The sequence below is a fragment of the Tyto alba genome, unplaced genomic scaffold (genome assembly GCF_018691265.1).
Source record: "Tyto alba isolate M040663 unplaced genomic scaffold, T.alba_DEE_v4.0 Super-Scaffold_9, whole genome shotgun sequence".
Classification (NCBI taxonomy): domain Eukaryota; kingdom Metazoa; phylum Chordata; class Aves; order Strigiformes; family Tytonidae; genus Tyto; species Tyto alba.
The window spans coordinates 22,103,734-22,120,617 of NW_024881330.1; the positions used below are offsets into that span (position 1 = coordinate 22,103,734).

Below are 16,884 nucleotides of genomic sequence, written 5' to 3' on the forward strand. Positions count from 1 at the left end.
ATCCCTATTAGGATTTTAATATCAAAAGAGTGGACCTTCACAGGAGAAACACATTAATGATCCTTTGAAATTAATGAAAGACACCAAAAACTTTAAAACACATTTATAAGGTTTTAAATATATATTCAATAAAATATTACTGTTGGAAAAGTTAGCTAGAATTTTCACAAATATGGTGAAATTTGGTTCCTAAATCAACAGTCAGATCCCTAGCCCGGTGTCTTGATTTTCAAAGCCACTCATTATTCAGTGGGTCCATTTTCATGGCTGGGGCGGTAGGCAGATGCAGGAATCATCCTTTTGGAAAACTTGGCCATCTCCTCAGGACTCCGACTGAGAAGTGGGGACAGATTTCTGCGGGACTGTAGCTGTGACAGTTCCTGCCCTAAGATGCCTGTCTCACTCCTTCCACTTGAGCTACTGCCTTCATCAGGGGACCAGCTCTGATGTTCTGCAGCAGCACCTGAACAGCTGTAGTTGAAATTACAGCCAGACCCACTAAAGGACACAGAAATTGGTGCCACTTTACCTAGATTATTCATGCCAAATATTTCTGGTGCTTAGATTGTGAATTGCATTGGATGAGGCCTGGATGGGGAGAGAACTGGGAAAAGATGGAAGGGATGTGCTTTCCTCTGGCAAACATATGCTTCCAGCTCTCACCTTTGACAATATTCAGTTTAACCTCAAGCAGTTTCTGTGACTAATTCCGGGTCTTGGATGGCACATTTGGGGAAGCCTGGGGCAACAGGGCTAAAGGATCCCAGGAACCCAGTTTTCAGGTGAATAACATATATACAGCCCATTCTGCTTACTCCCCCTCCATTCCTGTTCCTCCACTTCTTCCCTTCTGATTATCCAATCCTTCATGAACTACATATAAAAATAACAGCAGAACAAGAATAATTAAAGAAAATGTAAAAAAAAAGACATACCATATTACTGATAGAATACTTCAAACTAAATATTTTTTTTAATTAATTAAGTAGAATTATTTGACAATGGCCCTTTTAGTTTCTGATAGCTAATGGGGAAGTAGCAAAATTACCTGCAAAATTAGTTTAAATGCATCATGGGAAAATACTAACAAAATTTAAAATGACACTGCATCTAATCCAGTCATTAGATCTGTGACAGATAGGTTTGAGTGTTTTGTTTTCCTAGAAGAACAATGCTTTCATCGAAGTATGAAGAAAATTATAATTTGTAAAACACATGCTCCGTGTATTCTGGAGACATTACATGTCATTTTTTTTGCTGTCATATTTCTGTTTGCTGGGATTCCTCTGTGAAAAGACTACAAACCTCACAGTATTTAGTTAAATATTCTAGGAACTTCAGAGAAAAATTCTGTGATGGTTTTTTATTCTATCATGGCATTGTAAAGAACTGAAACATTTTTCACAGAATCCAGCAGGTCCACATTTTGTCTTATCTCTGCCATATCTGTATGAATTAATAATACTTATTTCTGATGCCAGACTTGAATCACAAGTCCCAAATTTCTAACTTAGTTAAACTGAAATTTTTATTAGAAAGAAGTGGACCATATTGGGTAAGATAGGATGACCCCCTTTCCAGGCATGTTTGGAAAGTAAGCTTTTTCATTGCTATTTACAGTAATAGGTTAATGAATATTTATTGAGTTTATTCAGCAAATATTCCAGCTGCCAAGACATGAAAGGATAATGGGAAATTATTTAGAAACTATAACACAAATTTATTTTATTTTTCTATTTATATTTTAAAAAGATAAAAAAAGTGCTCAGAGAAAGCAATAATGCTTTTTATGAGACTTTTAAGATTGGTCACCCAGACAATCCAATGGTTTACAGTTTCATCTGAAAAAGAAAAAGAAACATCTTTACCTTCAGAATAGAATTTTTGACAATTTCCGGGGCAAAATACACCTTGTAGTTAGTGTTAAAAATTAAGATAATTTCCAATGACAAAAATTTTCCCTAAGTTAAAAATATTAAAAATCACGTTGTCCTATTAATAATCAACTTAATCTCATCTGGAACTATAAATAACTACAACTAATGCACTAAAATACTTTCATAATAATTCATAGTTCTTCCATTGCATCATTGAATTAATCTGGTGTCCACACAATGCTTCTGGTATAGCTATAGATCCAGCAAAGTCCCAGAGTAAAAGGAAACATGATTAAAGAATTACTGTTTTAATAGTTTGTGTACATTTTCATATAGAAGGTTCAGGTTGCAATTTAATCAAGGTTTTAATCAATAAAATTAAATATTAGATTTTTTGTTGGAATCAAAGTGCTAGGAAATTATTCATGTTCAATTACTTATGAGAAAATATTCTGTCTTCTCTGACTATTATATGAAAATATTTCTTCTTCCTTACTTGAGCAAATCACTATCTATCCTCAGATTCTGATAAGGCATAATCAGTTACACATCATCTTTTCAGCATGCATTATAATATCTAAGACATTCAATATCATTTTATCAAGAAGCTTCAAATGTTAATATTTACCATCTTTTTGCCTAATTAGTGTTACCCCACAAAAGTTTCCTGGCTTGATGCAGTGTGTACCTGCCTGAATGCTTCTGCCAGCAGAGTGAAAGGAGTGATATAAGGATGTAAATATGCAGCCAGGAATTGGGAAAAGGCAGGGCTCTTTCTGTAAGGGATATTATTGGCTTATACCAAGTTTAAGTGGCTGCAAATGTAAAATGTTATACAGTAGATTCCTCTAAATGCTGCAGAAGATCACATCCCTTTCCTTTATCTTCTGATGAACACAGTATTGTCTAAGTTGGAGAAGATTTGGCAAAAATATAAAAAATTATTATTTACTATTAGAAAGCTCTGCAACTTTAAGCATTCTAGTTCTGTTATCGTCTATGGATCTATGAAAAATATTTTTATAGGAAAACTCCATCACAGCCAATATTAATATTTTAAAGTAGTAAGATACCTCTCATTCAATGTTGTAAGAAGTACTTTAAAAGCAGTGATTTTTTTATCAGCTAAACATATAAGGAGAAAGTGTAATATTATTTCTCGATATTTCTTATCTTTGCAATTAAAATAAAGGTAGTTCATAGGAAAAAGCTAAAAAAAAAAAAAGTAGAATTCTGAATTTCCAGTCAAACTCTTTATATATTAAAACCACAATCACCTTACATAAGATGTAGAGGTCTATATGATTTCTTTATGAATTTTTAAAATCTTTATTAAAAATATTTCTTTATAAAGGTAAAACATAACCTCTTACACTGCAACACTAAATGAAATAATGAGAAATTTTGTGACTCCCTCAAATCTGGCTTTTAATAAAACACATCGAACATTTCAGTATTTTAAATAATCAATTATTCTCCCTATGACCATTCATAATTTCATACTTTGAATTCTAAGATATCTCCATACTGAAACTGTGCGAAATTTCAAAGCCTCTTGTGTTCAAGTCAAGTGCTGCAGCTCAGTCCTGAAATTTTGCCTTCTAGTATGGTTTGTTCCAGAGAAGTTAGACTTTCAGGAACTCTAACCTGAATGAAGCAAATTTTAGAAACGATGACCTCATTCTGATCTAATTTAGCTCAGTGTAACTTTGAAGTCAAAGTTGTTGAAGATTTATGAAACTGGCACAAGTAGGATTGAAAACAGGTCCCTTATCTCTTCAGATTTGAAAGTGAGAGCACTGTGACGGTATCCCATTTGCTTGGCATCTCTGCTCATGCAAGGCATGCACTGTTCTTGCAGTAGCACTCCGAAAGTGTGCTTTCTGCTCCTCACATCACAAGCGACCATACATTTTTAACTTGTGATGAGTATAGTGTTTCCAAATAGACTTTATTCCCTGACAAAAACTAAAATGTATCTCTGCCAGACTGGTTTCAATATTGCAATAAACAAGTAGGTCCAACAAGCTGTTCCAGACATGAGGACCTTTTTAACTCCTGTAATGAAAAAGTGCAGTTATTCGATTGATTGTAAATGACCATAACACAGACAAGACAAGCTCATATATCCGTGTTTTCAATGCACTTAGTAACAAAGAAAAGCATGTTAACCCCTTGTCCTGCACACACACATTTCTGCTCTCAGAGCCTGTTCGCTGCCATTTTCAATCAACAACACAGGGACACTGAGGTATGTAAGATCACTGGAACCTATATAACCACATTATGTTGGGGTGTTGATTGACAGCTGAATATGAGCTGAATAGGAGCCAGCAGTGTGCCCAGCTGGCCAAGAAGGCCAATAGCACCCTGGCTTATATCAGAAATAGTGTGGCCAGCAGGACCAGGGAAGCGATCGTCCCCCTGTACTCGGCACTGGTGGCGCTGCACCTCTAATAGAGGGTTCAGTTTTGGGCTTCTTGCTACAAGAAAGACATTGAGGTGCTGAAGCGTGTCCAAAGAGAAGCAGCGAAGCTGGTGAAGGGTCTAGAGAACAAGTCCTATGAGGAGTGGCTGAGGGAACTGGGGTTGTTTAGCCTGGAGAAAATGAGGCCCAAGGGAGACCTTATTGCTCTTTACAACTACCTGAAAGGAGGTTGTAGCAAGGTGGGGGTCACTTTTTTCCCACCCAACAAGTCACAGGATGAGAGGAAATGGCCTCAAGTTGCACCAGAGGAGGTTTAGATTGGATATTAGGAAAAATTTCTTCACTGAAGGAGTTATCAAGCACTGGAACAGGCTTCCCAGGAAAGTGGTTGAGTCACCATCCCTGGAGGTATTTAAAAGACATGTAGATGTGGCACTTAGGGACATGGTTTAGTGGGACTTGGCAGTGTTGGTTTACAGTTGGACTCGATCTTAAGGGTCTTTTCCATACTAAATGATTCTATGATTCTGTGTTTCTATGCAGATAAGAATCTTTGATAATAAAAATGGGCATCCATCTAGCTATCATGTTTTAATAAAAGAACAGTGAAAGCAAACACTATACTTAAGAACTGCATCTCTGACAAAACACAGACACATTTGCCTTTCCCACCACAGATTCCACCCACACCAGATGTCAGCCACCGTCTGTGCAAACAGATACCTCTTGGAGGGTGCTCGGGAGGGTGGCTGGGAGCATGGTATGTGCGTATAGCTGAACTGTTTGCCACCATTGGAAAAATCTACTATGTCCTACTTTATATTTAGAGCAAATCAGAGCAGTATTTAGAGCTATCACAGGCCTAGATTTCCTTGAATGAATTATCTTTTTCCACGTAGACATTGTCTCTTGCTGGAAGCCTGGAGTTTGAGAGCTTTGTAAAGAATTTTAGGACAGTCAGGACCCTCAAATATTTGGGAAAGGAGCAGAAGGAAACCCAGCTCCAGCACAGGTTGCTTCTCCGTTGCCTGTGTTCTGAGTGGGGGGTACAACAGCCCCAGGGACCACTGGCTTTCCTGAGTGTGGCTGTGGCAAGTCTCTTCAGACTGGCACGTTGGCACACTGCAGGTGTGACAGTATTGCCTCCAGGAATATATGGGCAGTGGTACTGTTTGATTTTCTAACTCTACCTGGAAAGCCTGTAGACACACAGAACAAGACTGTAGCACTCTGCTTCACATCTGCTTCATGCCGCCTGACAAACTATGGGGGCCCTTTCAAACCTTCCCTAAGGCCTATTCCTTACAACTGCACTGACAAACATCTAACTGAAAATACAAATATAAAATACTTTAATATTCCCTCACAATAGAAGACACTTTAATTGGACAAGAAATGGAGACAGCTTGGCATAACTTGCATACCACAAAAAAACATAGATTCATTTGGAGCTGTGTAGGTGACACAGTTCAATGTTCACTCTACTGCAACTAACACAACTGTTCTTACTTTATAAACCGTGTTTCTCCAAGCACTGAAATTGAACCAAGTAAACTGAGATGAGTTTGAGAAAAATTGATGAATTGAAAAATCTAGAACATTTAAAAGTAATTCATTGTGATATTTATGTTTGCTGATTGAGGATCCATTTTATTGACATTTAAAATTTACAATTTTATAAAAGCACTGGCATTTCAAGAATTGTTTTGCTGTAACATTTTAAGCAATTTTGTTCTTTCAGTATTACAGAAAATAAAAATATACCTAATATTTTGGTCCAAAACATATGGTCACCTTTTTTTTTCCCTCTGCAAAGTGTATTTCCTCACATAGGGAATCCTGCCCTGGAGGTACAGCCTTGGACTGTTTGCTACCCTTATGTTCAGGACTGGCAACAAGTGTTGCAAATGGAGACGCTGTCTTTGCAGCTTCAGAAGCCTGATATTCACAGCAAGAGTAAAGAAAGGTCCCTTGGATAACTTGGAAAAAATCTTTGGAGCTTCAGAAAATTCTGAATAGCACATTAAGTAAGAATTTTTCATCCTATGCACAGCAAAAGGCAAAGGCCATCTAGTAAATTAGGATTCAGTTATGTCACTAAGGAAAGTTTTAACATGTATAAAGACCTGCACAGAATCCAATCTGCAAAACAAGTCTAATTCTGGCACAACCGAAGTTTCAAGTACACTTGTTTATAATCTCAGTTATGTCCATTTTACACTGTCATCATGCATTGCTTCCTGAACTTTTAAAGAATAAACTGGTCTGTCACACCATTGGCTCCTCACCATAGTCCTGTGTTTCTCACCTTGCCAAACCCTCTCTCAGCACTCCACATCAATGTGCCAGCCCCACACTCCTTGCTCAGGGAGTCTCCCAGTCCCCTCTTTGCCAAAGCTTCCAAGCCCATCTCAGCCCTCCTGTCCTCTTGGAATGCTCTTTTCTCAACTGCTCACCATCTCCCCCAAACTGCTTCTCAGCCAATCTCAGAATCCTCTAGCCTATACTCCAGATCTCACATTCCCAGTTACCTTTATCAGATCGGTTTCCTTCATTTTATCTGTTCTTTCCAAACTACAGGTCACAGGTTTAGCTTACTTGCTACCAGATTTGCTCTCCCCTCTTCGTCTTCAGCCTCAGTTTCCACCTCAATCCACTGGTTTCCAGCCACCCAGTGAGATTTTGTTTCACAGTTCCTAAACTTCCTCCTCCTGTCTGCTCATCTTCCTGAAGCTTCCTGATTCCCATTCCAATATGCCAGTCCTCTGCTTAGTGTATGACCCAAATTTCCTGGTCCAAATGTAGTTGCATTACAAAAACCATGCAGTATCTTAAGAATCCAGCTATTCTCTTATGCAGTCAAATCTCGATCTACAATGCTTCTTCACCATGCCTGTGTTTCACATGGATGCCTGCTGGGAGCCTGAGAGTTGTCTGGGTGTTCACCAGGTTTCTCTGCTCACAGTTTCCCTTGTCCCCCATAGAGAAGAGGCAGGAGCGTTCCAAGGTGTCCTGGGTTGAGTGAGTGGTGGAGTTTTTGGTGGCAGGGGAGGGGGATATAAGGGCGGCCCCCTGTGAGAAGCTTCTCGAAGCTCCCCCAGCTCCAAGTCAGCTCCACTTCTGTTTGGGAAATTGAGACAATCGGCTGTGCCTCTGCGATAATGTATTTAAGAAGGGACGTGGTGACGGGCAGTGGGACTTGTGAGGAGGAGCTGCTGCAGCTGCGTGAACACCAAGGTCAGTGGAGGAACGGAGGAAGAAAGGAGGGGGGAGGTGTGCCGGAGCAGAGACCCCCCCTGTATCCTGTGGTGAGACGGCAGGGCGGCCCCCCCCTGCCACCCATGGAGGTCTACGGTGGAGCAGACACTGATTTATGGCCTGTGGCTTCTGCCTGATATAATCAAGGTGCTGTGCCCGAAGAAGGCCAGGGTCTCATGGGAAAAGGTAGCCCCGCTGCTGTAATTCAGTGCTGGAAGGATTGCAGCATGCGGGGGAGTCCCATGCCAGAGCAGCTCAGGAAGGGCTGCAGCCATGGGAGAGAATCCAGTCGGAGAAAGTTAGTGACCCACGATGGAGCAGTGTGGGGAACTCTGCGGCCCGTGGGAGGAACTCACATCAGAGAAAGTTTGTGGAGGACTGTCTCCTGTGAGAGGGTGACCATGCTGGAGCAGGGGGAAGAAGTTCCAGAAGCTGCCCCCACCAAAGATAGAAGAAGTGGCAGCACTGACTGCACCCCCCATTCCCTGCCCCTGCACCGCTGTGGGGAGGAGGTAGAGATATCGGGAGCAGAGCTGAGCCTGGGAAGAAGGGAGGGGTGAGGGGAAGGTGTTCTCAAGATGTGGCAATGCTTCTCACTGTCCTACTCTGTTACGTGTTGTTAGTGTCTGTAATAGATGTATGTTCTTTTTTTCTTCCCCTAACGAGCGTGCCTTTTGCTTGTGCCCATAAAGGGTGATTTTTTCCCCATCCCAGTCCTGTCTCGAACCCCAAGCCTGGCTCTCTGTCCCTTCTTATTGCCCAAAGAGAAGGGAGAAAGAGTGGCTGCGTGGTGGTTGGCTGCCAACTAGGCTCAAACCACAACACAAGGCAATGATTACTCTAGCCATTACCAGAAACATGAAGAAAAATAATTTTGCCTTGTCCCCTCCCTGAAAACAATTATGTTCTATTTTTAAAAATCAAAGAAAGAGTTACCTTAAAGCAGACAGCTACTGAAATGAGACCAGACCCAAATACTTAAAGTCACAGGCATTCAGTAATAACAGATGCTCTTCCCAGAGATCTTAATCCACATCCGTGTCTCTGTTGGACTTGTAAAATGAAATGGCTATCTTCATTTTGTATGCATATATATGTTCCAACCATATATATTTATCAATCCTTTCATTTCGGATATAAGCTTAAAAAGGCAAACTTTCAGCCCTTTTAAGAGCATGTTGCTGCAATTTTTCCTACATTTTCACGTAATTCACAATTATCAGACTAGTTTCTTAACAGCAGTGTCAGGGCCTTCTAAAATCTCAGACATAATTCAGCAAACAGCTTCTCCTGCAGCACAGGCCCAGGCTGCTCCTCACAGCTGAGCAGTTCTTAATATTTATTTGCAGAATCTGTGAAAAGATATGGGTACTCCATAGAGAAAGAGATTGAGAACAAATTATTCTCCTCTTTTGGAGAACCCATTATTACTGCATCCAAATTCTCACTAACATTGCCACCCTTCATCACTCCAAGGCCAAATGTTTTATATTTAGCATTATATCTTTGGCGAAACAGACTTTGTATGCAGCTTAAAAGGTCAGCTGAGAAATCCTCGGGTCTAGGGAGTTTTTGAAGGGCAGAAAGCAAGTAATTTGGGGGGAGGAGAAGCCCATTTTTATAGGATGTGTTTAAAATAATTAATTGTATTTTATCAATTAAGAAAATAATGTATTGCAGTACAAGGAAAACTGATGGGGGCTTATGTGCTGGATTCCTTTTGGTGGTATTCATGAAGAAATTGCTTATAGGGACTATGAGTGCAGGCTGATTTACATGATAAGAGAGATTGATGAAAATAGAAAGAATTACATAGGACTTTGTGGGTCTACGGCTGTGAAGGCTGGATCCAGGTGGCGAGACCTCCCTCTTCCTCTTCATCCAAGCAGATCTTTTCTCTCTTCCCGCATGCCTAGCAGAATCCAGATCTTCCCAAATCCACTCAAAAAAAATACTTTCCTGGAACTTCGGCTCCAGGGGTTAAGGAGTGGGGGGGAGGTATGAATGGGGCTGAGGGTATTGTCTGGTAACGTGGCCAGGGCTGCTGAGGCTGGCACCAGCTGGCTCTGGCTCTGGGTGCAGGCGTTACTGCTGGGATGGCTGCCTCTTCCATGCACGGCCAGTGCCTCCCAGCCCACCGGCAAGGGCAGGCACCGGACCCCCACGCTGAGGCTGGAAGCAGGCGCAGTCAGCAGCAGTCAGACCTCTCCCCCAGTTCAAGCAATTGCCCTCTTCCTCTGTGAAAAACCAAAGCTGTTCTCCACACCGATTCCGGCCACAGGCCACCACTGGGCCATGCTGACACAGCTACACTCTAGATGTCATGAAAACTGCTTACAATAATTCAGTCAAGACTGACAAAACATAAAACAGAGCATTTTTTCCCCCTAAAATTTTGCAAGCTTTTCTTATTCATTTATAAAACATATGCTCTATTTAGCTTCATTCACTACTTCAGAAATCAGCACAGACATGACATTATCATTATTACTAACTATTGTTATCAATAATGTTTTCTTTGACAGATAAAGTACAAAATTATTTAAGTAAAAGCTATAATTTATGTCAGATTATTATGATGACAGATAATCTAACATTGTTGGTATAGTATATTGTAAATGTATATGTTTTCTGTACAAAAAATATATTTTTTCTGTATTATTCTGTATGCTATGTTTCCTATGCTGAACTTCATTAAATAAACACTTTGTTACTACTTCCCACATATCGATTGGTTCTATTTTCCTCAAGGTTGCTACTAAGAACACAATCGTGAACACCCTGAAGTTGATTGAAGTTCTTCTATTCATCAGGAAGACTAAGGGGGTCAAGGTCACAGTTTTATGTAAGTGTATATAACTGGCTACTTTGTCCCAGGTGAAATTTCCTTCCATTCTAAACTATCTTGCTCCTTAGTTATCAGACCATGGTTATAGCTATTGAAATATGAAAATTAAGAGTTATTTCACTACCTCTAATTAAATATTTGCTTCAGAAAAACACTGATAGCAATATTAATAGCAAAAAGTATCAAATTTTCTAATCCCAGTCCACAAAAGCAGATGACCATGAGAATTAGTAAAGGTGCACTAGCATAAGAATAATAACTGAAAGAAGTTTATAACTATTGTACTTTAGACCAACAACCTATTTGAATGGAAGCAAACAAATATTATTAATTTATTTCAGTTTAAACTGACCATCCCCAATGCTTTCGTAATTAAGTCATACATTGCCTTTTGATAGGTTGGACATCATTTCAATTAATCTTAGCTTTTCTTTCTGGCAATGGAGTAAATCCAACATCATGAGTCCTAAAAATCACTAAAACCAGAAAGCACCATAGCCCCACAGCAAAAAAAACCTCCACTGGTATAAACTGCATCAGTCATTTTAAATTTGTTTAGAATCTTGAATGGGTTAACTTTATACACACAGGTTTTTTTGCAGATCAGATGCTCTTTAACCTGCAGCAACCAGCATGAAACTGGCATGAGCTCTGTATCCTGTGCTCTAGTTAATTCAACAGAAACGTGGTCATGCACCCACACTTGATCCAGATCAAATATCCAGATCAGTGTGATCCAGGAGTACGTAAATCTGGTATTAATGGACGTGAAATCATGACCATATATGACAGCCCAGCTTTAGATAGTTTTCAGATTTAATTAACAGGTTTTTCAATAGGCATGTTTTTTCCTTTAGCATATCAAAATACTTCTAGTAGCTATGATGTTCTTTTCCATGTAAATCATTAAATTTAGATTTAAGTAAATGAAACAACAAAATCAGAAAAAAACAACTCATATCACAACAAACTTGAGTCACCTGTGAAGGGCTGTAGGTATGTATTTGCAATCAATTCTAATAGGTAAAATAAGCGTAAAATGGAATGGAAACTAAACCACTTCTGTATATTGAAGCAGTCAGAAAATTAGAAAACTTACCTTTCTCACTAACACTTTCACTTTCAATCTCTACATCATCACAACTCGTATATTCTGGAGTGGATGCTAATTCTTCTTCTGAGCTACTTAATGAAACCTGGCGCATTTTACCTCCCTTTTTCGTTTTATGGGGCTTTGGTGGTGGAGGTCTTACAGATTCAGACTGGTCTGAGCTGAGTGAATCATTCCGTAACATGGTCTCCATCTTTTCACGTTTTGTTTTCCGTACAGCAGAATTGGGATCCAAATGGTGTTGTTTCCTTAATGAATCAGAGCGCCTCAAGTCTGGTCTTTCCAGAGGAATCGGACTCCTCCTAGGTGTAGGAGGGCTATGATTTGTGGTCCTCTGACGATTGGGACTTGGTCCCTGAGCCTCTCGAGTTCTTTCCATAGAGTATGAACGTTGATTTTCCATGGCAGCCCTGCGCTCAGACACTGATCTTTGTCTTGACGGTCGTTCCATCCTCAGCATAGACATCCGAGAATCTTCCAACTCAGTGTTTGCCAATGAGACATCACTATGTCTCCGTTCATGACGTGCTCGGGACACTTCAGCATGGATACGCATTTGTTCTTCATATGGTTGTGGCTTGACTGGATAACGAGCCAAATTAGGATCACTTCGGTATCGTGCCTGGTATTCCTCTTCCCTCCGCTGTCTTTCATATTCTTCTCTGTTTTGTGCATCTTCCTCTTCTACCGGATACTCCTTGGAACACCTGCGACTCCTTCTGTTGGAATCTCTATAATCACCCAGCTCGGGTTCTTCATATAACTGAGGCCCACGCTGCGACCGCCTATCTGAATAATCTGATGGTGACCTGGGCATCGCACTGTCTGATGTAGCATACTGTGAATATTCGTCTCTCTCGTCCCTTTGGTCGTATCTTCTGTTCTGTTCTCTTGATATTGATGGGCTTCTTTTCCTAAATAAGCATGACAAGAAAGAAGAAAGAGAATTCTGTCAATATTTCCTGTAGCACAAATATACAGTTAATGCTAATTAAGTGACAGAATGATCAACTGATGAAAAAAAAACAAACAAAATGTTCACTGCATTTCTTTGTGAATGCACTTACACTTTCTGTACTAAATTAAAGAAAGCATGTCATGCTACAAATCTGCTTATAGTGCACAGTTTCAATCAAAAACAGCTGTTAAGGAAAAATGCTAATGCAACATTATAAAATGTAGAATACAATACTTATGCTACTTTGTATTCATAACTGCTTTACAAGTGCAAAAATTTTGTAATCCTTTGTAATCATTTTACAGCAATATAACTGGACCATATATTTCTTTTTCATAGAGGTTTATAATCACCATGGAAATTAAGGCTAGATGGATCATTCAGTTAGCTGGATCTTTTAGCAACCATTATTGCTTAAAAACATACATTTCAGTTCACACAAAATTATGATGTGTGACTGAAACATAGGCCTCAAACCAGACTGAAGCAACCAGTATCTTATCAGCATGAAAATGTAACCCTGGGAACAATCCTTGGGAACTATAAGTAAACAATAGGAAGTAACTATAAATCCCAAATGTAAAGAAAAACAGAAACTCCGCAGACATGCCCGGATCCTGGCCAGATCCGGACATGCCTGAGTGAGACATATCAATCTACCAGATATCTCCTGTGCGTTTTGTTTAGACTTGTTTGTTAAACTGTATAAAAGCTGGACCCTCTCACAGCGAAGATGGAGACCTCACCTACGAGCAGACGCCCTGCGTAGGACTTCCCAATTGCTGGGAAAGGCTCTGCGACCCTTCGCTGTGACGGGGCTCCCCAGCTGATGCACGGGTCTGGGTGATGGTAAAGTATGAGGGCAATTGGTGATGTATCTTTCTTAATCACTATAGCTAGCTTTAAATAGTAATGTCTAGGTGCATTACCTTGCTTATTCTTTCTGCTATTTCTACTATAGTAAAATTTCTATTTCTACTAAAGTAAAATAAGCCTATTTCTTCAGCTTGGTGTCTGTGTCCTTTGTGTTAACCCTGTCAATTGGCAAAACAGTGACAAGGGCAGAAAACAGGACAGACAAAGATCCAATGGCAGCACTTCTCTAAATCAGATGATCTCAGAAGACCTGAACTCAGAAAACAAAACATTTTTTGTGATGTATAAGAAGGGAAAGACCTTCAGAGTCCTGCCTGTCTGACTTGACAAAAAAATCCTTCCATCCCTGTAAGGAAGGCAGTAGTATAAGTCCAAGCATTTGAGCAAGACACACCAGTCAGACACCAGAATGGAGTTCCTGTACCACATTAAGCACTGACTCTTTGTCATAGACAGTATCTAGCCATAGACACTCCTGAGACTTCAGAGGAAGGTGACAAAAGAATTATCAACAGACACTCTTTCCTGACACTGACAAAGGATTGACTGAAGCATGTGATTTTATTATATGTAGTATTTTAATAGAGGATGTGTCTGGAATATATTATGAATGTTATATGTTCTGTTTGTTTGATACAACATTGTTTTCTACTTGATTATAAAGGGATCAATCAAATAAAGATTCATAGGGAAAAAACAGAGTGGAACTTCAGATCTTGATTTATCAATCCTAACAGGGTAACAAGGATTTAAAATGCTACTTCCAGACATGTCCAGATTCATACTTAGTTCTTCACCCCAGATGGAGCTGAAGGAGTTACCTGCAGGAAACTGGAGCAAAGATCCCAGACGTGGATAAAAGAGACAAAGGTGGCCTTTCTCTGGAATAAGATAGATCAGTTCAAGCTTTAAGTAATGAAAATATGTATGTGAACCTATTTTTGTGTTATCAGCCTTTTCCTCTTACACTTAGTTCTATCTTTATAATTAAGATCCCTTTGAAAATGTTTTCTACCCTCACAAATGGCCACTGATCCTGAAGGGCAGACTTGAAGGCAGCAACCAGGAGATCCTGGCTAGTGCCAGGAAGGACAGTAAAAAGGAGAGCAAAGCCACAGACCTGTTGTTGCCACAGTTGTCCTAGAAGTGATAAGGAAAGGAAAGGCTTCAATTTACTGAAAGGGAGAAGGAAAAACAGGCTCTCCTTGGTGCCCAGTGAAGTAGAAAGTGCTCTGCCTAGCTAGGAGGAGAGAAAATGCTCTTCTCCCAGCCAGAAAGGAAATGCAGTCACTGCTCAGCAAGGGAAAACCACAACTGTCTGAGCAGAGTGTGCAATATTGGGGTGACTGGCAAACTGGCATCCTGTCTTAGGTACCATACAGGGTCACTACTCTGTGCTTGAAAGATTTGGACCCAGTCTTGCCTTGTAAATATTAAAGTATGCCAGCCTTACAATGGCATCTGTAAATGAGGAAATTAATTCAATCTTGCAAAAATGCAACTCTTTCTGTGAAGTATGACAAGTAATATAAGCATCATTTGGATGCCTATTTGCTTATGGTGAAGCTAAGATGTCCTGTTTGTCTTACTGAAGTGTCATGTTCGTACCAGCAGAAATCATAACCTCTGTAAGTTTAACAAGAACTCTATGGATTCTGCTACTGGGGACACAAATTGAATCATTCTTATGTGACATGAACAGAGTTTCATAAGTCTAAAACAAGAATGGCCGACGGGAACAGACAATTAGGACAACAGAACTACCAGAAGCCAGACAGTTTGCAAAGACACAGAAGTTTTCATTAAGACAAGAGATTAGATGGGGAAACTTACTCCAAGGAAGATAAATATTTTTCCTTTAAATACTTCAGCTGATGAAAAATTTGCCACATTCCAAAATAAGCTATTCCAATATCAAATTACATACAACACTGAAAATTTCTGCCATGCCTATAATAAGAATGTGCCTCATTTCCCCTTCCCAATTCTGTTCCCATATCAGCAAAATCTTTTATCTCTGTGCAAATCCAATTGCAGTAAATGGCACTCAACAGGTATGGCATACATCCATGTGGATCTCATTGTAAGATTCAGACAAATATGTGTGCACATGGAATATACACATACTCTACTGTTAATATTCACACTGTGTAAATACTCAGTCTATATTACATATGGATCAAGTTGCATTCACAGCCACAGATTTTTGCATAGATTTGATTCTCCAAGACATCAAAATACTTTAGTGAGTATGACATATAGGATCAACCCCATCATGAACTGTATAACACACAAAACCGTACAGAGTGTAGTTTGACAAATCTCACACGTGCCTTGAAGCAGATTGAGTGCACATGTTCTTCAAGATTTAACATCTGTATACATAGATCTACAGTAATATAAATAGAATAGTAAGAATTGTTTTGCTACATACAGGAGATCAGATATATATATATATATGACTCCACATCACAGTGTCCTCGTATGGATGCAAAGAATAATGGACAAATCTTTTTAGAAACATTGCTGCTACAAAGTCACTGGGGGGAGGCTGAGGGGATAAAAACCATGGAATTTATTTGTGAGTAAAAACTTGTTGACTTTTGGCTGAGGCAAATATACTTCTATTAGGAAAACACATCATCCAAGGAACTGGAACAAGATTTACTAGAAAATCCACCCTTTTTCTAGCATGAGCAATTTTAACGAGAGGAGGATGTGCCAATTTAACATTAGATTTTTATACCTCTTACACAAACATTTTCAAATCCTTTCTGTTATATTTACCATAAGCAGTCATTGCTTTGACTCCATTTTGTTGCTAAGACATGGATATAGGAACACCACCTATGGCTGACTAATGTAGAGATCAGCTGGGTCCTCAATCTGTTCCAGCCTTTCATGAAGGAAAAAGATTTACACAGGTACCCTGCATGTGGCAACTTGTAGACCACATTCAAGAAAAAGGACCTTCCTGAAAATGTAACCTTCTTCTTCAGAGAAAGCAGCCTGATCGATCAAAGTAACTAATTTAATTGCTGGCCAATGTTGATTGGCATCATCAAACTCCCTTTCTAATTAATTTAATCCATGCTGAAGGGATCTACCTTCACTACCAGGATCAAATGCCAGAAGTTGTAATCCTATCCATCAGAAATAAACTAACTGTACCTGTACACCTGATCGGCTAGAAACCTTGCTGCAGGAGAGAGCTTCGTCCTGCCCAGCAGCCACCATACCACTTGGTATTCAAGCCAGTCATTTTCTTTACTGGTCACCACAACACCATTAGCCCCTCTTTACCATTAGTCACTTTTTTTCATTTTAAAAATACCTGCTACAAACACAGTATGCTATACATTTTAAAGCAGTGTTATTAAATCATGGTAGGAGAAACAGTACTCATGAAAACTTATGGCCAATCACTACTATTAAAAACTGCTGTTATTTTTAGATCACAAGCTAATTCTCACTCACCTTCATGAGCCTTTGTCTAATCCATTTCTCACCTCAATAAAAGCCTTTCCT

At 39.6% G+C, this 16,884-nt stretch overlaps 1 protein-coding gene across 50 annotated transcripts in view; it reads right to left on the bottom strand.

Annotated features, from left to right (window-relative positions):
* RIMS2 (regulating synaptic membrane exocytosis 2) overlaps positions 1-16,884 on the bottom strand; it is a 483,921-nt gene that overhangs the window by 264,744 nt on the left and 202,293 nt on the right. For all 50 annotated transcript variants that reach the window (XM_042785735.1, XM_042785734.1, XM_042785736.1 and 47 more), the window contains one exon: positions 11,511-12,436. In XM_042785735.1, the coding sequence (XP_042641669.1) occupies positions 11,511-12,436 (926 nt within the window). The remainder of the gene's footprint in view (positions 1-11,510; positions 12,437-16,884) is intronic.